Below are 22,005 nucleotides of genomic sequence, written 5' to 3' on the forward strand. Positions count from 1 at the left end.
TGAAATACGGACGTTTGTTTCTGCCACTGAAAAAAATATGCCAGATAGAGGTTAGTCAAAATGTCAACTAACCGACTCAAAGTTGAACTTTTAAAATAATAACTTACATTTTTAACTTAACTCTGCCTGGCATTTTTTTCTGTAACTGAAGAAATACGTCATAAATGACACTGTGAAAATAATATTGGAAGGTTTTTTTTCCAGAATATTCCAAAATGAAGTGAAAATACTATTCCAGATGAAATACTAATAATGCAGTCTAAATAAAATCCAAATGCTGACAGTAAAGTTGAAATGCTTATGATTTACCCCCTGATTATTTGGATAGATGTGTATCAGTGGTTTGGTATGAAATACTAGTTAAATTGTGAAATACTTCTCTCTATCTGCAGTTATAACATCTGGAGTTCCACAAGGATCTATGTTGGGGGACTGTTGTTGTTGTTTTTGTTGAACATTCATCCTTCCAGTCAGTTAGCCTGGTGAACTCAAACCCAGGACCCTCTTGCTGCAAGGCAATACTGCTAACTACTTTTAACCAATTTTAAATTTGACAAACAAATAGTTGCACACTTTGTTCTAACTCTAACATTCCCCAAAGATGTGGGGAAAACATGCTTGTTACAGGCTGAACACCTGTTTTGTCAAACATTTACCACCTGCTGATCTCTGAAACTGTGGCTCATGGACAGTTTGTTGTTGTGTGTTTTTTAATGCAAGTATCGATACCATGCTGGTCCATACTTTGTTTCTGTCCTTTAAGTTCAGCATTCATGCACTGAATTGTGTTCATTTGTGTTAAATAAATCAGTAATCAGCAATACTGGCTCTGTATTTATTTGGTATCATATCAATACCATAATCTGCAGCATAGCCCAGCAGCGTGTGTGTAGACGGACCCTGAGAAACATTCTGTTTTTCTCTCTCTATTTAATATAAAATACATTAATTTACATTTATTATGTAAATAACATTTACTTACTTACTAAGAATAAAGTCAAGACATAATTATGAGATTCAGATTTGCAAAAGAACAAACAAAGAATAAAACCTAAACTATTCACCAGGTCGGTGTTTTTCAGGAGATATCTTCATCTTTATAAAACCCATAACAATAAAAACAGAACAGAGGTCAATCGCAGGTCAGGTCTTTTTCAACAATATCAAAGATTACAAATCGTTTGTTAAAGACCCTTCATTGATTTGATGTAATACTCTTGTTAATTTATTACTTTAATTCATTCATTAAACAGCCGGAACAAATGACACAAAATGACATAACTGAATATGCATTGTTTAAATTTAATGAAATACTCAATAAGCCTGTTCTGAGAACCAAAACTTGCTCAGACTTTGTGTTTACAGTCTATTAATGGTACTTATTGTAAATAACTGTGTTTAATGTAAAGAGACGACTGATTTTAGTTTATGCTGAACTTCAGTTAGAGACCCTCCTCACCCTTTTCTTCTTCTTCTTTGGTGCAACCCTATAAATACAGTGTACCCCTGTGGCCTCTCCCCTTTCCTACAATTCCCCTGTGGGAGAGGTTTGTGTCCTTTCTTTTCCAACACTGTACAACACACATATACAGTATGTTTAGCCACCCTGATGTTTCTGATTGTGTTTTTAGTTCTATTATTGTCGTCACTGTGTAAATGTGTAGTTCGTGTGTGCCGCACAGTCAGTGCTAGCATGATTAGATAATTCTTGCTAGCTTGGAGGTTGTGGTGGGTGGAGCTAACCCTCTTCCCTGCTGTTTGTATTTGGTTGTAGGAGCTGGAGCGAGCAGGTTAATGACTTGCTCGTCTTTGTTTCTTTTTACCTTTCATTGTCAGACACAACATAACAAACCTTCATACCGTGTACATTGTAACATACCTATAGATCCATATTTTGTAATATATCTATATTACTGCCAAAGCACTTTCTGGATGGATGCAAACTGCATTTCGTTGCCTTGTACTTGTAACTTGTGCAATGACAATAAAGTTGAATTCTAATTCTAACAACGCAGGAACACACCGGTCACATATACACATGATTTTACAATGTTTTGGGTTTTTAAAACCTTTTTTGCATGCATGTTTGATTTATACTACTGTTCCCACAGCTTGTATCTTGGCTGTGTTTTTGTATTTTATAGCTTAGTCAATATGGTGCATACCTGCCAAAGAGATTACAGATGGAGATTAGCTGGGAGCTAAATCTGGTACAAGGCATTTCCCTGTTGTGTGATCAGTGATTTTGTGCAGGCTCTGTAACATGCAAAAGAATAAAGAATAAAGTTATCCACCAGGCTGCTGTCAGCCTGGTTAAGCTTAACATTGAGTCTTTTTTCAAATTAAACATTAATCTGTGCTCTGCAGCAGAAAACACAGAAAAGACAGCAGAGCTGCGAGTGCTAAAATACACGTACGATACTTTATTTGCAGTTTGTTCAGCATGTGGCTCAAATATAACGAAGATCCAAACCCTAAATGACTTCAAACATGCATGTGTAGGCTTATCATTCAAATCTGGTAAAAACCCGTTTGAAACTCTGGTGTTTTTATCCAAAAATCAAGTTTACAAAGATTTTATTGGTTTAAAGTTCATATTGTTTGTCTTGTCTTTATATAATAGTTTTTACTTTAATTACATTTCTTATATTTTCTCATTAAATGACCAGAAATTTGAATTTTTTAACACTGGAAAAACAAACACAAACAAAAACATTCTAACACTGAAATGTCTGAGCTTCCCCGGATCCCCTGAATGCCGCACCTGCTTCACAAAGTCGCCTCCCTATAAGGACTACAATCATGGCCTCACAAAACAATTACAGCTGCTTCCCTACAGCTGTCACGCATGCGCAAAGGTGGGTTTTAGTTGCCATATGACACATTTTAATTATGCATTCGTGATACAGAAGAATAATGCTGACATTTAGCTTCCTGCCCGTTAATGTGTGTATGTGAAGGTTATGCAAAGAATTCAAAGGGCTCCTCTGACTTGCATTTGACTCATTAATGAAACATTATAAAAATAACCACAGTCCTCAGGTTCACTGTGTCTGTGCTTCTCACTGTGTCTGTGCTGTGATCGTTCTTCATGATGGTGTTTTCCTACTGGAAGCTGAATGCTATCCAGTCACCTTTCCACTGTGTGCAGTGTGGTGGTCAGTCACCGTTTACCCACCCTCAGCTCCGCCACAGCCTCTGAAACAGCCAGAACACGACCTCTGCTGGCATGGGAGGAAACACAAGCTTGGATTCTAGCAAGGAAGCATCCTCATCAGAGTCAGAGGGAAGGTGAATCCTCCCCGGCCATGTCCGCTGATGCTCCTGCTTCACTTTTATCAGTAAATCCTGAGACGCAGGAGGTCAATTAAAGCTTCAGGCGTCACTGATTCTTCACATGTGTGCATACACAGATATATAAAGTTTTACAAAATCTAAAGAAACAATCTCCCTCTCACCTCCAGGTGGTGTTGTGTGTGTCTTCTCCAAGCTTGTATCATCTACCACCTGACAAGTTTTTTATGTTTCTATAGCAGCCAGATGTTGGAGGTTTCTACTGCAGCTGGGCTGCAGGTAACTCAAACTGTTTGTTTATAAAAGAGTTAAAAAATTCTAAATAGAAATCAACACTGGCCAGATTCAGACCGCTGCCTGATCCACAAAGCACCAAAGCCCTACGACCTCTCCTGTGGGTAGAAATCAGAAATCCGGACATGCCTCAAACACCTCGTAGGTGAGTAATAAAAAGAATAAAGAATAACACCGGAAAAACTTTACGATCTTCATCTTGAAGATGAGTTTTTCTAAATGTCAAAGCGCACGAGCGCTGCTTTGCACACTGAGCTGTGATGCAGAGAGAAACTAGCTGCTTTAACATTTATTGTAAATATTAAGTGAACATATTTTTATTGTTATTGCGTCACAACTTGTGACTTCCTGTCCTCTGTGCTGCGGTGTGGCCACAGCCCGTTTATGTCAGTTCTGCTCTGTTGTGTTTGAATTACGTAAGAGTGGAGAGTGGCGTGATGCGTTCACAGGCCACACCTCGCAGTCGGTCAGAAGTGTTACCTGAGTCTGCTTGTTGCAGCAAACTTTTTTATTTCCGGTGTTTGCAGCTTGAACACACGGACTCGGTCTGTTGGACACGTGGCTGCAGATTTAATGAAAACTTCAAACAAAATAAAAACAAAGGTAAAGAAAATACATCAAAATCCTACATAGAAAAATGAATCTAACCAAACACATTGAACAGGTGAAAGACTGGAGTAGCTGTGAGCAGTGAACCAGCTTCTCTCTGTTTATGTTTATCACATTCAGGCCAGAGATGGTTGCATAGTTTGAGCTGCACATATAAGATTCCCCTGATGTTACCGACGTGATGGCTGAAACCTCGGAGGAAGACGTTTGAATCATCGACCTGTTAATAAAGTTATTTCCTATTTAAACTTGGATAAAAAGTACGTTTACATTTGACCACGAAGCTACTCACAGAACTTTGAAACAACCTCTACATGACAACAACGATGACATACGTGAGCTCTGACATTTGTTTGTTCATCTGTAAATATTTCACTAAAAATGCTTATTTAAAGTTTGCTCCTTGAATATGTGATTTGTATGTTTCAGCTGCAGCGAGGAGTCGAGGCAGGAGGAGACGCTCAGCTCGTCAGGACGGACGTTTCCTCCAACACCGGCTTCTTCATCTGAAACGACATCGAGAGAAAAGTAACAGATTTTCTCTCTGAAATCTTCAGTTTAAACGAGCTCAGGCAGAGTTTTAACTTTCACTGGTGGAAGCAGCAAAGAGCTGCGTTCACTGACGACAGTTTTCAGAAGTGTTTCTGATCTCTGAGCGAGCTCCACCACAGAATCAGCTGCACCACCGACAGAGAATCGTCAAAGTATTTTAATGATATTATGAACCGCAGATGATAATTAACTACACTCACTGCTTCATTAGGAGGCAGCTCAGTGTTTATTTCCACTCAACTGCTTGTTGCCAATCACATGAGAACTTCAGTGGATTTAAATTCAAACTGAGCATCAGAACGAGGAAGAGAGATCTTCCCATACAACAGGGGTGTCCAACTCCAGGCCTCAAGGGCCGGTGTCCTCCATCGCTGAGGTTTACTGAGAATGATGGTCCAACAAACCATCTGGGCTCTCTGGGTGAAAATGCCATGATAGTAACTCAAACAATCACTCTGCAGGTCTGCAGAGGAGCATCTTTGGATGCTCAACAGGTCGAACGTTGAAGCAGCTTACCAGATGCTAACCTTGTCCATCCCCGTACGACTCAGTCTACTCGTCTTCCCGCAGGATAATGCACCACGTCACAAAGCTCAGATCACCTCTAAAGACTGGTTTCTTGCCTGTAATCTGGACTAGACTTCACATCATGGACGTCCAGATAACAAATCTGTGTGTTGCTTTCACATCAATAAGGACAGATGAATGTTTCCTTCTCATTGTTAAATCTGTGCTGCAAAGAACTGAAGCAGCTCTGAAGGCAAACAGACGTCTAAGCTGATAAAATGAGCGAGTGTATCAATCAGGGAGCGTTTGTTCACACTTTTAAACACGTTACTGGTGTCTAGGGATGGGTACCGGTATCTGGTGCCATGATGGCACCGGTTCTGTCATAAACGGTAGTAACCAGACCGAAAAGCAGCGCACATTTCGGTGCTTTTTTTCCTGAGCTGTGATACACTTTAGATTCTAGCCAATCATTTTACGTTTCCGAGGATAGTAGGCGGGTCCAGGTACGTACGTTCTTTTAGAGCAGAGCTACAGATTAAAATGCTCAAGGCGAAGCGGTCAAAGTCTGGCTGTACTTCACAGCAAAAGATGCAAACTCAGCAGCTGCAACAAGTGCTTTAAGCTGATACTGTGATACTGTCAAAGGAGGTAACACCTCAAATCTGATGAAACACCTGGCGACGCATAGCGGTTTTTTTAAAAGCTGAGAAATGCGCCGTATTTGATAGCTTGCTGCAAGACCTCACACCGAGCACATCTACTGCGGGTGTGGTGCCTGTTATCGACCCGGAGTTAGCAACATCCCCCAAAAACCCGAAGAGGAGAGTCCTGGCCCCTAGCCCTGCCAGTGTAGCAGAAATGATGAGGATGATGATGCAGCAGCAGCCGTTCTTCTCTGCGTGAGTAGCTTAATGTTGTTCGTGTGTAATTTACGTTGAGTAGGCTAACCACGTTATTACATTAATGCATGTAAGGTGAACTAGCAAACACCATCATAGCTACATGCGGCTGTCTTCTTGTTTGATGGCAGATACTCCCTTCACCCTGGACAAAAAGGCTAAAATGACCAAAGAAAAAGTGGAAAACAGTTAAACATGAGAGGTTTTTGGACAAAGTTTGTGTTTTTTCCATTGTTTAAGCACTGCTTCCAGCCAAGAGTGATACCATATATGCCCCATAGCTGCAGAAAAGGCTAACATTGTTATCTTTTTACAAAAAATAGCTGAACATGAGAGGTTTTTGGACCAATTTTGTGTTCTCCATTCTTTAAGCACCGGTTTGAGCACCGTTTAAGCACCGGCACCGTTTCAAAAGTACCGGTTTGGCACCGGTATCGGATAAAACCTAAACGATACCCATCCCTACTGGTGTCGAAGTCAAAAGATTAAAAAACAAAATCATTTTAAAGATCGTTGAGATCACATCTTACAGACGTCTCAGTGTCAGCAGAGTAGTTTGCTCTCTGATCGCAGGCTTAGTCCCAGTACTTGGTTTCTATAAGTAAACTGGGAAGCCGCGCCTTTCTGAGTTTAATGTGCTTTACTGCTGTTGTTTCCAGTTAAACACGAGCTTTGACTACTTTGCAAATCCACTTCAAAGCTTTTATTAGAATTGAAGCGGATCGCCAAGTAGTTTAACTTGAATGTTTTAGTTTGTTTTTCTTCTCTGCGTTTCAGGAAGTTTCCTGTTTTGTGAGAAGGCGGAGCCTTTGAATCCCACGTGGGATGGGCCAGCTGTTCAACATGACAAACAAATAAGACAATCAGCCGTCAGACCGGTTTCTGCTTCTTCTTTGCCAGCATCATTTCCTGCTGCTGCTTCGAGCGTACTTCCTCCAGACTCATGCAGCCGCCTGTCAGCGCACAAACAAACAGTCAGCGAAAAAAACTACTTTAAATATAACAATTAGATCCGCAGGCTCCGCCTCCTCACCAACAGTGCTGGGGTTGATGGAAACGTACGCCATCGCTCGGCTCAGACGCAGCTCCTCTAAAGCGGCGAGCTCCGCCTCCGCCTCTGCTCGGCCAATCAGACGTCACAAAACAATTATCAACAGCGAAAATGACGATTTAAACAGCTGTGAGACAACGCTGAGGAAATACGACTCACTTTTCTGGATCTCTCTTCTCTTCTTGGGATTTGGGGGGATGACGGTGAAAGCTTTGCTACTGGACAGGAAACACAAACTGTGGTTTACGCTCTTTACTTCACTTTCCACGACTTTTTAAACACAAACACAGAATGTGAGAAGAAAAAGTGGATCTCTAATCTGCTGATCAAGTAATAACACTTCAGAAATCTCTTATCAAACATAAACTCTGATAAAACCACAGAAACAAATCTGCTTCTCTTCTGATGGATGGGCGGGTTCACGCCACACTTCTGGCTGTGTTGGATTGTGGTCAGGTTGTTTATGTCGTCGCAGCCACAACCAGGCCGAGCATGAAGGCTCGAGTTCTCTCAGCCGCCGAAACATTTCAACAGGATGCCACCCGACATTCACGGTTATTTATTTAAGCAGAAAAAAACGAAAGTGTGGAGGAGCCACGCAGACGCACCTGCTCAGGGCGGTGAGAGGACTAAACAAACCACCAGGACCTTCATCCTGAAAGGAAAGAAAACTAAAGCCCCGCTGAGGAGGAGCAGGAATCAGAAGATGCTACAGCCCAGCCTCCTTTAAGCAGGGGCAGGACTACCATCCATTACTCCACCAGCCGCACCAGAGAGCGACGGAGGAGAGGGTGGAGGGGAAAGGAAATCAATGATCTGCTTCTTCATCCACCTACTATTCTTTCCTCCCTCCTCACTGAAGGAGGGAGAAAGCCGGATGGTCTTTGTTAGTGATTTGATTACATTTAAACTCATATTTCATCATTTAACTGGGATATTTTAAGGTCCATTTATGTATTTGTGCACACATTTTTATCACGTGCAGGATATGGACCCAAATTCAGGAGTGAAGGTAAAACGTAGCTTTGATCTGACAGACTCTAGGACCTGAGGGCGAGGAGACACACAACCACAAGGGACGACTCAACAAAGGACGAGAGGACACTGAGACGGTTTCTACAAACACAGGATAACGAGGGGATGAGTAAGAGAAGGACGGTGTGGGAGGTTAAACTAACCTATAGAGACAAAGGACATTACCCGCCAAATTAAAACAGGAAGAGCAACAACAACAGGAAAAAACATGAGTGATTCAACACAAAGAGACAAACAGCCAGACACGGAAACACGACGGAGGCGAGAACAAAACATAAGTCAAAGTGAAACCAAGAGCAGAACGAGAGCTGAAACTAAAAGCAAACACCCGACTGAAGTGATCCCAATGAGACAACCTGTTCAAATAAAGCATTAAATAATCAAAAGAATCTATAAAACATCAGCTGCAGCTCTAATCTGAGGAAGCTCATTTCCTTCCTCTCTGTGTCCTGCTCTCTGTTCGCTGTCTTGATGGATTTTTTTAATTCCTAAATTGCCTCTAAAGGAAAGAGAAATGAGGAGCCAGAGGAGGCTGCAGGAGGTGCTACAATCAAAGATGCACAGATGTGGTGCGCAGCTGGAAAACAGCGGGAGGAAGACCCTACAAATGAGGTGTTACCTTGGATTAGAAGCTCTTTTATTTAAGCTGATGGGAGAAAAAGATGAAAACAATTTTTTTAATCCAGAAAGAAAAGCAACAAACTCCTGTGGAGATGTCGGGAACGTTTCCTGGAGCCTGCCAGGTGTAAAAATAGCATATTTGAACAACTCGAGTCTTCTTTGTGCTTCAAATCGAAACCCCAAATCTGACACTGTGCGCTGCTGCGACTCTGACATGCAGCAGCTCACCTGCAGCACTGTCGTGCCAGTTGGTGGTAAAACATGCAGGGATTAACCTGCTGCACCAGATGGCTACGTGAAACTTTACACTGCAGGACTACACGTGAACGTCTCCCCCTCCAAACACTGACCTGCACCTCGGAGAGAGACTCAAACATTCGGCGTACACAAGCAGCTTAAATCTGAGGGGAGATTCATTGTCCTGATTCAATAAATAAAAACTTCCAGATTCATACTGAATTATTTCTACTATCTCAGAATTTAAAAAAAGAAAAAGTAGAACTGTTAAACAAAAGTTATGCAAACATCCAAATGTTTTTGCAAAGACAGCAGATATCTCTAAAAATCTATGTTTCTATCTTTAACATGAAACAGTCATAAAACAGAAAAAATGGCATTAAAAACAAAACAATATGAATTCACTCATATCACATCATTCACAGTCCCTCCTCTTCAAGTCTCAGTTTTCACCCCATCTTAGTCCCGCCCACCATAGATGCGAGAGAAGTCGTCAAGGTAACAGAATAAAATGATACTTCCTGCCTTCAGAGTCTCAGTGTGAAGCAGTTAAATACAACATGTTTGGCGCAGCTGTGCTACAGATGGAGGATGGAGCCATCCTGACATATTTCTATTAAATTTACAGCATCGCTCAGTGTGACGAGATAATCTCCACTGAAGGCTCTCACAGCGAGTCGCTGTCCGCCACGTCCAGCTTTACAGCAGAGAGAAGCCTCGATGGATAACTTCCTCCTTCATTCACACTGAACTGGATCTGTGGGCTGTGTTGCTGTTGTCTCTTAAAGCATAAATAAACACAATTACCTCACAAATAATCTGCTTTTGTTTGGTTCAGACCATCATCTGACTTTTAATGAATGATAAGTATTCTGCTTGGATATATTTGGCTGATGTCAGTGTTTACGCATTTCTATTACAAATATGTTTGTTTCTCAAAAGTCCAACAGCTTCAAATATAATAAAAGAAAAAAATCAGGCTTCCCAACTTCCTGTCGCTTCCTGCATGCAAATAATTTTCTTAATGTTTTTAACAGGAGACGCTAAAATATCAAATACGATCGTTCCATTTTTTGATGTTTACAGTTTCTGATGCTGCTTTTCTGTGAGCGTTGGTGATGTCACAGACACACAACCAGCTGCTTCTTGTTTCAGCTTTAACTTCACTCCAAACATGATGTTTGGAAGTGCCTGCTTACATCTTTTCTATACAGTCTACGTGTAAATCTGCAGCATCGCTCTGTGGAGGCATTGAACATTATTTTGAGCATAAAAACATTTTTCCTGTTTTTACTACAGTCAGGAGGATATTTTAAATAGTGTTTCGTTTGTCTTTATTGTAGTCTATTAAATTTTACTGAGCTACTTCTATCTGTGTTTGTTGTGTTTAACTTTATTTTAGATGCTGTGATGGGTATTACAGTATAATAAAGGTGTTTCTCCCTTCACTGCTGTTTGTGAGTGGTGTTACAGATGGATTCACGTGGTCTGGGTGTCCACGAGGCCCCTCTGACGTGTCTCACCTGTGGCTTGTCGCGTACTTGGCCTCAGCTCGCACTGTCCGCTCCTCTCTTTGATATTTGGGCTCCACGGCGGCATGATTGGCCCTCCTGCAGTCCCGGTTCGCTGTGGAGCAGTTCTGTGGAGGTTTGGGGGCAGTGGAGGTGGACCTGGTTCTCCTCTCGCTCCCTGGTTTGGAGGGTGACCCCTGCGGCCCGCCGGTCGGTCTTTGGCACCGCTCAGGCTGCGGGTTTCTCGGACAGCTGGAGGCGCGGCTTTTGCGCACAGCGGGGACTCGGAGCTCACTCTGCGCCTCTTTGGCCGCTTTGGGTCTCTCCTGGGTTTTCCTCGTTGTATCGACTGGTTTGATGACTTTAGTTCCTGGCATTTTTACCTCATTGGGATGTTTCTGTATCCGGTCTCGAAGGTTGGAAGGGACCCTTCATCATCATCCTTTTCTTCTTCCTCGTGTGTTTAAACAACACGAACATTAAAATATCAACTTTTCCTTCACTGGCGAGCCGGTTGCTATGGCGCGCATGCCTTAGCAACCCCCGAGTCAAGGCTGACAGACTGAAGGAAAAATTCTAGTTCATTATTTCAAAATAAAAGCGCCGCAAAAACGCTCCTAACGGGAAAAAATGTCTTGGAGAGAAAAGAAGTCTAAATAATAAAATCTCTTTTACATATACAAGATATATTTTATTTATTTCACGGCATAAATAACAGAAAGTGACTGAAAATAAACGAGTAAAAATGAAGATTGCACAGGGCTGTTGCTAATTACAGAAAGTAAAATATGGTGCTTTCAAATCAGATTATCTATTCAGGAGCTATTCTTAATCAGATTTATCAGATATATTCTTCAAAATCTGCTGCTTTAAAGATTAAATAAAAGGTTCCAAGTAGAAGACACCGAATAAGCAACCAAGTCACATAAAATCAATAGACATACGGGGCAATTTACAAAGTTGAGCTTCTCAAATAAATGTCGAAAATGTATTCAAGAAACATTCTTGATTTGTGGTTTAAAGAAACAGGTGTGTCTGCATTTGTAACATGTCAGAGGGATACTGATGTGTTTTATTATAGGTTGGTTAAACAAGGTTTTGCAAACTGCATCTGTTTTATTTTTGCCTTTTTTCTCCTCCAACATAAAAAATATCATCAAGAAGCAAATGTCAAACATAAAGTTACAGTTTCTAATTTTATTTTGAAATCTGGATGGATTTCCGGTTTTACTCCCTTTCTGCTTTCGCTCGAGGCAGGTGCGGATTAAAGTCAGTGACGCAGCAGAGTATTTGTTGTCAGGTCCATCATCCGATTACTGACACGCGACGCTCCCAGGTCACATGACCACACACACTGGGAGCTTACAGGACACGCAGAGTCACTGGGAAGTTTTTTTCCCGGCTGAATAAATGCAGACAGCTAAATATCTGATCAGGATTACCGTGGATCCCTCCGTCCACGCACCGATGCGTTACATGAAGAACGTGGTTTGTGTGTTGAATAAACAAAGTGGTGCAATCGGAAGTCATAATCCAGCTAACAAAAGTTTTCATGAATGGTCATGATGCAGAAACATGATCATAATTATTCACGGTTAATCTGGGAACAGCTTAGAAAGAGAGTGAGAGCGATTTTATCACTGTGAACAGCTTCTGTCCTCCTGTGTGCTTCATGCAAAGTGTCTGTCAGTGACTCTGATGTCTGTGGCTAAACAAGTGCATGTCGTGGGTGACTCACTGAAACTTTTGGGCGCCTGTTGGGAAAGCACACTTCGGCCCCCTCAGCTGAGCGTTTAAACACCACAGCCCACCTGAGCTGCTGCTGACTGTGTCTGTCTGTTTATAACCACAGTGTACATCTCCTCATGGCTGCTGCTATGAAAGCAGGGTCCAACCCTGGTAGCAGAAAGGTGCACATAATGATCCTGTGAGCGTATATTAGCAGATAAGAAGCAACTAAAGCTTTCAAATCAATGGCATGAAGGAGAAAGCAGCTGTATGCAGAGTGTAGCGGACTTTAAACTGTACTTCAGTAAATGTGCTGAGTTCATACGACTGGTCCAACTCACGATCTCGTCCACCGGCCGCTGCAGGGTTAACTGTAGTGGTGTAAGGTTGTGTGTGAATGGCGGTGCAGCTATCCTTCAGCTGTGGAGCTGTTTCTTTTGCACTCTGCACAGATTCCAGCTGCTGTCATAAATCCTCTCCTCGGCCTGATGTGGGATGGATTCCTGCATCATTAAAATGAGCAGAAAATAAGGCAAACAGGAAAACGTCGTCTTTTTCTGAGTGAATCTGAGTTCGTCATGCTTCACAGAGCTTCCTGCTAATTCTGAGGAAGTCAGAGTCCGTGAACATGACTCATTTACTGTACAAGAAGAAGAAGTTAGCTGATGGTCACACGGCTGAAAGGTATTTGGTTAAACTTGCAAACACACATTCAAATGAAGCCAAACTGAAGTTCTGAATCTGATGCTTTTGTGAACTTGACAAAAAGGTCAAAGGTGAATCCTGTGAACAGGAAGTCTTAATCTTGACTTTGAACTTGACGCATTAAAAACATCAGATGGCAGGCTGTGTAAGTTATTACTGTTCTACTTTCTTCTTCCTTATTATAGCTCATTAAAAATGTCGTAGAGCAGTAGTAGATCAGAAGAACTTGTGTACATTTTGATCATATCAAGGCCAAACGTCTTTGTTGCAGACACAAAGCTCATATTCTTTAGTAAAGAGCAGTTAAATGAACTCTGTGCAGAGAGTCGGTGTTTACAGTGTTCACACTTCTTCTCTGTGGCTACAGGACATCAGCTTCTGCAAGTCCTAAATGCCACAATGACCAAATGAGTGGCCTGAAAGAAACTACACTGTAAAAAAAAATCCTAATATTAAAGTATTTTACAGTTTTGTACTGTTCTTCTAGAATATCATTAAATTTACACCAATAGACTGATTTCACATTTCAAATGTAAATTAACGTAAAATCACTGTAATGTGATAAAACATAATTTCTTGTTTTTTAAATGTATTTGTCTGTACATGAGCATATTTAGATTCCCAAATGTGTCATGATTTCACAAATATTTGTCCGTTATTTGAAAGATTGAACTGTTAAATTCAAATGTAATGCTATGGAAAAATATATGAAATGATTTATATAAACTTTTTCTACGTCAAATAATTATTATCATTGTTGTTATTTAGGGCGATTGTGGCTCAAGAGTTGGGAGTTCGCCTTGTGATCAGAAGGTTGCCGGTTCGAGCCCCGGCTTGGACAGTCTCGGTCGTTGTGTCCTTGGGCAAGACACTTCACCTACTGGTGATGGCCAGAGGGGAATTATAAAGCGCTATATGAATGCAATCCATTGTTATTTAAACTAACTGTATATTTAAGTATTATTATTCATATTGCTGCACTCATTGACCTTGTTTATAGGTGATTTCATTGTTTAATCACATTAAATTGTTCCTAATTTAATGTTTAAAAGCACTTGAAAAAGGTAAAATTAGGGCAACAAATTGTATTTTCATTACTGGAAATAACCGTATTTTTATGAGTAAGTTATTTTCTGTTATTTTACGGTATTATTTTGGCGCCCCAGCTGCTGGAATATTACTGTTTTTTAAGATGTTTTTTCTAACAGTGTAGCAACAGTTCTAAAAGGTTTATTTAACAGGTTTTTAGAAGCTAACGACACTGGAAACAGCAGCAGGAGATTGTGCAGGTAACTCTCTGATTACAGGAAGGTTTCAGCCAGAGGGGGTCCAGAATCAAACTTAGTTTCAAGAAGAGGTGGAGCTGGTATTATCTTTATCTAGAGGCTGTGGAGGATGTCCTGACTGGCCGGAGGAATCCAGAGGAGACTGGGAGAAGGAGCTGCTGAAAGCGGGCAGGCAGGTGAGGATTCCTCGGATAGCTGGTAGCTACTGTGATAACGATTTATGATAACGAATTGAAGTAACAGAAGGTTTGGACTGAGGAATGTCCACAACAGAGGAAGGTCATTAGAAAAATTACTGGAGGCAGATAAGAGCAAAAGGTTAAGCAGGACATGACACAAAAACTTGCCGATTAGCACGATTGTAGTGACACCAATCTGACAGAGATTGAAGACCCAACCCAATCTTTAAACTGTGCTCACTGCTGAGAAAGGCATGTGTGATCAGCAAAGCCTGGGAAACAGAGACTCCTCCAGCCGGCGGCCACAGCGAGGGCAGCCGGCCCACAACTGCACCTGAGAGGAGAGAAACCTGCAGACAGTAATCAGACAGTAATCGGTGCTCCGAGTTCTTCACAGTCTGTCGACGTCTGCTCGTCTACATGCTTTCAAGAACGGATCATTTACCACGGTTTGGTTTCCTGACCATGGATCCAACATGCTGATGTAATGATCTCTGAGCCACTTTTCACTTATGCTCCGTGTTTGAGGCAGGCTAGCACACCTGTAAACGTGCCTCACAAATCTTAGGATTTCCCACAGACGAATGATTTTTCCAGATTTCCAGAACAGTCAGAAGTTGGCTTCATCAGAGAAAATACCTGTGCACCAACCCTCTGCTACCCCTTCAACTTCCTGCAGATTTCCTTTGAGGCTTCCCTGTTGTCCCTCGATGCCTCGCCGTGCCCGCAGACGCACTTGTGCCTGCTCACTTCTGGAACGATGACTCAACCTCACTCTGGAGGAGGCGGTGATCCTGGTGATCCTGGTGATCCTGGTGATCCTGGCGCTCCGTCGTGCTGAAGCCTTCGCAGCAGCTCGACGGCTCTCAGTGAAGCCTGTGATGATTCAGGGAGATTCAGTTTGTCTCAGGTGGAAAATTCACAGAAGTAATTTCTTTGCATGTGAGGCCGTTTTAGAGCTGGATGAGTTTCTTTTGAAGTAACGTTGCTAAAACTGGAAGTTGCTGTGACATCAGCTAACTCACACACTCTTTAATGTCAGGGCCAAAACTTTCTGATAAAGTGAACTTTCATACTGACAAAGCTGCTGCTTGTCACACCCAGAGGACAGTAATATATGAACATAACAACTGAGGCAGCAAAGTTTGCAAAACACAGTGTTGGCTTGACTGTAGTCACAGTTTGTGGGATAGCTGACTGTGAAACAGGCCTGTTCCTGGACATATCACATGGATCAAACAAGTTCAGGTTCTGAAATCCTTGAAGGATCACAGGATCAGTTTTTACACTTTACACTAAACTTTAGGCTGAAACATCCTGAACACCACAGAAGGGAAAATAGTTAAAAATCACCAGATTTCAGCCCAAATCTATGAACTCTGAAAGTATTAATAATATGAAGGCAAAATATTATAACTGTACCGTCAGTATTTTTGCATGGCTTCATAAAAAATACTGAATGTAACGTAAAAAGGAAAATATCAGCGGTGGTCAGATGGGAACATTCTGGATTAAATCAGCGACAACGCTCGGGCTGCGTGAGCAGATGTAACAGAGAGTTTCTGCGTCTTTACCTGTTCTGCAGTTTTTCTAATGCGAAATGTTGAATTCGCAGCATTTTCAGCACCTCGTGCCCCTCAATGACGTCTCTGATCGCGTCTTTGCTCCCGGTGTTGCTCTCATCGCGCTGCTGCGCTGGTATAAACCGTGTTACAGTGTGCAGCGTGCATGCACGGCTGTGTATCGGCGTCTTTGCGGTCCTCCTGAGCTCTGAGTGGTGCTGTCTCGCATCTGTCGCCCTGCAACGACTGCGCTTCCATTGCATTTCTCCAGCAGCGGACTAACCAGGCCCCTCGCAGCCGCTACACGGTGCCCCCGAGCCGGGCTGATTCCCACCGCAGACCCGGGAGGTGAGACGGTGGTGGCACAGCGGAGGACGACGGACTCCATAACCGCTGCGAAGGCCGGATCTACGGCGAGGAAAAGCCCAGGATGTGATGAAATCCTAAACAAAGTGCGACACACACACAGAGACACACACGAGCCCCTGCACATCATAAACGGGCCCGTGTTGCGCTGCAACTTTGCGTTTTTGGCTCTCGGTGGGCGCAGAAGGCGGATAATCATAGAGGTGAGGTCGGGGGAATTATTGTCTGGGGAAGGGTGACGCGCACTTCTCAGCAGCCCCTGCGCTGTCAGACGAGGAAGTGAAGCTTCACACACGCCCATTCGAGCCTGTCGACCCTGCTGAAAAAGCCCGGAGCCGCTCATCAGATAACAGCAACGGACTTTCCAAACATGCGCCCACTTTCGGATGGACGGCAGCGGGAATAACCTGCAGGACGTCGAGCATTTCAGCAGGTAGGCGAGCGAAGCGCTTTGCGCGCAACGTGGACATGACAATTCTTCAAAATGTTATTATCGTGAGATTTCTCCCCTGTGAAGGCCTGTCTCCATCTTTCTTTTTTCTTTTTTATAGTCACATGTATGATCTCTGGCCTAACTGTCACTGTGACTCGTTGCTATCGCCACCATCGTCTGAGGCGGACGCGTTCAGTTAACAGGCTGCGGGCCAGATGTCAGCATCTGCCCGCTGTGCGTGGACGAGCACCTGCCTGCGTGGTGGTTTTGCGTGAATTTAGCTTACTTCTGGCCGCACGCTCAGCTCCCATTTTAACCAGAAAACCGACTTCCCAGAAGATCTCGGCCCTTATTGCGCCCTGATCTCCACATTTTGAACTTCAAACAATGAGCAGAGGCTCCTCGTGTATACTGTCCACAGTGTACACAGATAAATTACACGCGCTGGTTCTAAATGGAGACTAATCGGTTTCAGGGTAATATCAGAGTTATTCATGTGATTTTAAGAAGAAATTTGTCGGTTTGAGTTGATAAAAGAAGTAAACTGAGCTCTGGATGATTCATATAATAAAACGTGGAGTTTACAGACTTTAAACCAAGTTCTGCGAGTTCTTGATGGATTTTTGAGGCTGAAGCAGACTGAAGATAAACAAAGTGATAGACTGAAGAAATTATCTACATATCTTACATATCTTTCCATTTTCCAAACAACAGAGTGCACAAGAGTGCAGATTGTGATCTACGAGGAAATATATTTTGCAGGGAGACCTCCTGGACTTATCCTGGGGCTCCTGTGGTTCAGCAGGCCACAGCACAGGGTTTTTGATCTTGTTGGCTGGTAGTTTTTGTACATTGTGTTAATTAGAGAGCTGGACAAATGGTCAGTTTAGCTTAATCACATCAGTCATTTAAATCCTTCTTCAAACACGTGACTGAAATTTGTTGGTTTCAGCTGAAGGTGATGGTTTAGTTGATTGTCTTGATATTAATCTTTGAGTTCTGTACTGTTGGTCAGACAACAAAAAACAGATTTTCAATTCATATATTCCATAATAATAATGGATTGCATTAATATAGCGCTTTTCAAGGCACCCAAAGTGCTTTACAATTCCACTATTCATTCACTCTCACATTCACACACTGGTGGAGGCAGCTACAGTTGTAGCCACAGCTGCCCTGGGGCAGACTGACAGAAGCGAGGCTGCCATATCGCACCATCAGCCCCTCTGGCCAACACCAGTAGGCGTTAGGTGAAGTGTCTTGCCCAAGGACACAACGACCAGGACAGAGAGCCCAGGCTGGTCGCCCTAATATTGTGTTTATATTGAGTACAGATGCTAGAAAATAAATATCTTACAGGGGAACCTCCTGGACCTCCTCATGTGGTTCTTCGTGTCACTTTTTTGGATAACAACTTAATAACATGGCAAACCACGTAACGTGTCCGTCGTAACTCACTGATGAATCGATAAAATGAAAACCTCAAGAGGAAATTATTTAGAAATCTGACAGAAACTCTTACGTAGTTTAGTGGATGTGTTGTTGGATTCCTACACACTTACACACTTTGAACAGCAAAACAAAATAAAAACGTAGACAAACCTGTTAGTTATCGAGTTGTGTTTGCAAAGGTGGCACAAAGTTGTTGGTGAAATGTTTTTATTCCTCTGTTAGGTCGGGCTTGTTAGTTTTACAAATCAGACTTTTTTTTTGTGAAAAGTGATGGTAAATAAATCAATAAATGTTCGATTTTCATCCAACATGATCAGTTCTCACAGGTTTTATTGCACTAGAAGAAAAAAGGGGGCCTCATGGACCCACACTGGGGCCCCTGTGGTTTCCACACCTGGACAACAAAACGAAAGCACAAAGCCATGTGACACGTTTGCACTGTTATTGGCAGTAAATGTTATTGTTCCTGCATGTGTTGATTTATATTGTTCTTATAAGTTCATTTTTTAACTGTTTCCAGTAGCTGACTTAATATCAAGTCTTTGACTTGCTTTGAATTAGAGATGTTTCCATGTACGCTGGGTTTGTGGGCCTCACAGCCATCAGTCAGTCAGGAAGTAGTAAGGGTGGAACTTGGTCATGTTATAGCTAGCTGTGATCAATATAAACACAATAGTGTGCATCTTTAATATTAATATGAACGTGAAGGGAGGATGCTTTTAAAATGACTGAATTTTAATCATCAGCTAAATGCAGGAAGAGAAAACTGCTGCTGGACTCTGTGTCTACCAGAGAACTCAGCTGCTGCGCTTAAAGGAGTATTCAAACCCCTTATAGGGGACCCGACCTCCTCATTATTTCCTCTCACATGTCTACTGTTCCCGAGGTGGATGTGCAGATTGAATACGGCCAAGTCGATGTAAAGCTCGGGCTTCAAGCTCCTCTAAGCACTCGGTTTTTACCATTTTTTATGGCTACAATAGATATTCATGATGTAATAGAGACAGGATATTTCTAATATAGTCATCTCACACAGAGCAGTCCCTCCTGCCCCGTGCTGACAACGGACGGCCAATCAGAAGAAAGCCTTAACCCTTTAAGGAGGAGCTAAAATGTTTTGTTTTTTCTAAAACGACTTATTTCAGACAGGCGGTGACTGAGGGACCACACCAAGGCCACAGTGAGACAAAGAAGGATTATTCTGAAATTGAAAGACGCTCATTATGGACGTTGATGTCGTGGTCATTTTGAGCAGCAGGAATTATGCCAGAAGCTTGTTGATGCTCACCCGAAGCACCTGGTTAAAGTAAAACTAGCTAATAGGCATTTAATTATATGTTTAAGCCGCTTAGATGAGAGAAAATCTGAAATAAATTCAAACTTATTTTTAAAGTCCTTAGAGATGTTCCACCAAACAACAGCTCAAACAATCATCAAACACCTAAAATGACCATGAAATTCATGACTGTGAACATCTGAGCACAGCTGTGTGCTGCAGAGTCCAAGTATAAAAACAAAGAGGTGCATTTGTCATCTTTTAGTTGTGAAATTATTTATTTTCTACGTTTGTTTTTCTGGTAGAATCTTATCTTTACATTAATCAAGTTTCAGTTCTTGTCATCTAATGAGGTGTTTGCGTTCTGCTCAACTGCCAGCTCACAGTTTACTTCCACGTTCACCTCCTATGTGTCGTAGCCCTCTGTGTCTCTGGCTTACAGAGAAAAAACAATTCAGTGTTACAAAAGTAAAAACTGTAAAACAACAACAACCCAAAACGTGTCTGCTGGAGGCTGGGGAACAGTCTTTAATGTGTGGAATTATATAAAACAAGTAAAACTGTGTTAAAGCTGGGTTTAAGATTAAATTGTGCACTATTAACAGTTACTGCGCTGAACACTAGGAATAACATCACAGGTACAATAAGGGCTCCCAGCCAGAGAGCTGGAAAATAGCACAATATGAATATAAAACTATCATTCTTGTTACACTAATAGATAGAGGTGGGAATCACCATACATCCCACGATACGATATTGTTGCAATTTTTAAAAATATTTTGCGATATTCAGATTCTGTACATAAAGGTAAACTTTATCAATATTCATTTTATCTAATATCAAAGTCTCACACTCAGTCTTTCTCTCATTTCAGTTTTATTGTTGACAAACTGAACGGTTTGTATTACAGTCTAGTCCAACTTAACTGAATCAACCATCTGGTACAATTATAGCTATTCTGAACTATGCAGTTTATGAAAACTATGCAGCCCCTTCAGCAACTGAAGAATTTGAAAGTAAATTAAAACAAAATATAATTTTACATTAAATAAAAAAGTTTTAAACTTAATTAAAATAAAACATGTCTTAAATTAAAATAAGTAAACTGTCATGTTTATTGCTGCCAAAAACAAGTTAAACACATTTGGACAGTGAAGGAATGTCAGGATTCTTGCTCAGAAAAAGGATCAACATGCTCTGAAGTCAGAGCACAAAAACCTTTTTTGTAACAAAATATCGATTTCTGCTGTCCCTGTATCCATACATTATTAGCAAACAAAATATCACGACGCTACACAGTATCAATTTTTTCCCCCACCCCTACTAATAGAAAGCTATTTGTTTTGCTGGGGGACCTCCTGGAACCGCACCGGGACCTCTGTGGTTTTTCAGGCCACACTTCGGACAGTAAAGGAAGTAAGAAAAACATGCAGAGTGTTTGCACTCCTGCTGCATGAAAAGTTACCTACGAGAAACCGAGGGGGCATTCAACAACAACAATGTCAATTTAGCAGTGTTACTGCACACTCGAGTGTTTTATTTAAGGGGAAAAATCCCACCAGCAAACAAAAACAAAGAAATAAAAAGACTAATTTAAAAAATTGAACTGAGTAAAACAAAGCTGACAAAGTCACAGCTAAACTGTGATCATAGCATGTGCGCTGCTCTGTAACATATATGTGGCCCACTTTATAGCACATTTATAGGAAATGTGAAAGATTGTCTTTAAAAGTCGGTGACAGACATCAAGGTCGGAAAACGTGGCTCTGGGATTTTGAGACCTGCTGTGGGTAAAAGTACATATTTATGTAAGATATGACATGTTTTGTTACCTGACTATAACCGCTATCACAGGTGTGGCTTTCTTTAGCACTTATCTACTCTAACTGAGCACTCAAAGCACCTTTTTTGTTACTACAAATGACTGTAATGTGACTATAAATGAAGCCAGGTGGATCCTCCCGCGGGAACCTTTGAGATTCAGTCGTTTTCTGGGGACGTTTACAGCAGCAACAAAACTCAAAAATCCGGCACAATAACAATGCAACCTTCTGCTAAATAATTAACAACTTCTGTCATTTAAAACAATCTCTGCTGAATCAATGCTTTGGTTTTGTTTTAGGAAGTGACCTGTTTCACCAGCTGGTGAGGTCATTTATGACCTTTTTCAAAGGCTCTTTGGGTGTTTATCATTTCTGTGCCGTCTCCTTTATCTGTGGCAGAGGTTCTGAAATCTTCTAATGTAAAAGTGATTATGGACAAAAATGAGTCTATTTCATGGCATTTGGGGTATTAAATATTAGGGGTGCAACGATACTCGTATCGATATTGAACCGTTCGATACAGTGCCTTCAGTTCAGTACGCATATGTATCGAACAATACAACATTTTAAATTTATTTTATC

The 22,005-nt window shown here is 41.7% G+C and overlaps 2 protein-coding genes across 4 annotated transcripts in view; one reads left to right on the forward strand and one right to left on the reverse strand.

Annotated features, from left to right (window-relative positions):
• Positions 1 to 4,138: 4,138 nt before the first annotated feature.
• zgc:194621 (uncharacterized) lies at positions 4,139 to 11,161 on the reverse strand. Of its 2 annotated transcripts, none has more exons than XM_006807446.3 (5): positions 10,626 to 11,161; positions 7,369 to 7,424; positions 7,192 to 7,275; positions 7,035 to 7,111; positions 4,139 to 4,703 (listed from the first exon to the last, which is right to left on the reverse strand). In XM_006807446.3, exons 1-5 carry the CDS (start codon positions 10,988 to 10,990, stop codon positions 4,659 to 4,661), a joined length of 627 nt encoding a protein of 208 aa, XP_006807509.2. In that variant the 5' UTR covers positions 10,991 to 11,161; the 3' UTR covers positions 4,139 to 4,658. The 2 variants fall into 2 exon arrangements, with proteins under 2 accessions (XP_006807509.2, XP_006807508.2); XM_006807445.3 differs by having other exon boundaries at positions 7,369 to 7,427.
• Positions 11,162 to 16,234: 5,073 nt separating this feature from the next.
• phc3b (polyhomeotic homolog 3b) overlaps positions 16,235 to 22,005 on the forward strand; it is a 31,973-nt gene continuing 26,202 nt past the window's right edge. For both annotated transcript variants that reach the window (XM_087846566.1, XM_087846567.1), the window contains exon 1: positions 16,235 to 16,872. The gene's annotated coding sequence lies outside the window, so the exon portion shown is untranslated. The remainder of the gene's footprint in view (positions 16,873 to 22,005) is intronic.

This window comes from Neolamprologus brichardi, chromosome 9 (assembly GCF_056152115.1).
Source record: "Neolamprologus brichardi isolate AB-2024 chromosome 9, ASM5615211v1, whole genome shotgun sequence".
Lineage (NCBI taxonomy): Eukaryota > Metazoa > Chordata > Actinopteri > Cichliformes > Cichlidae > Neolamprologus > Neolamprologus brichardi.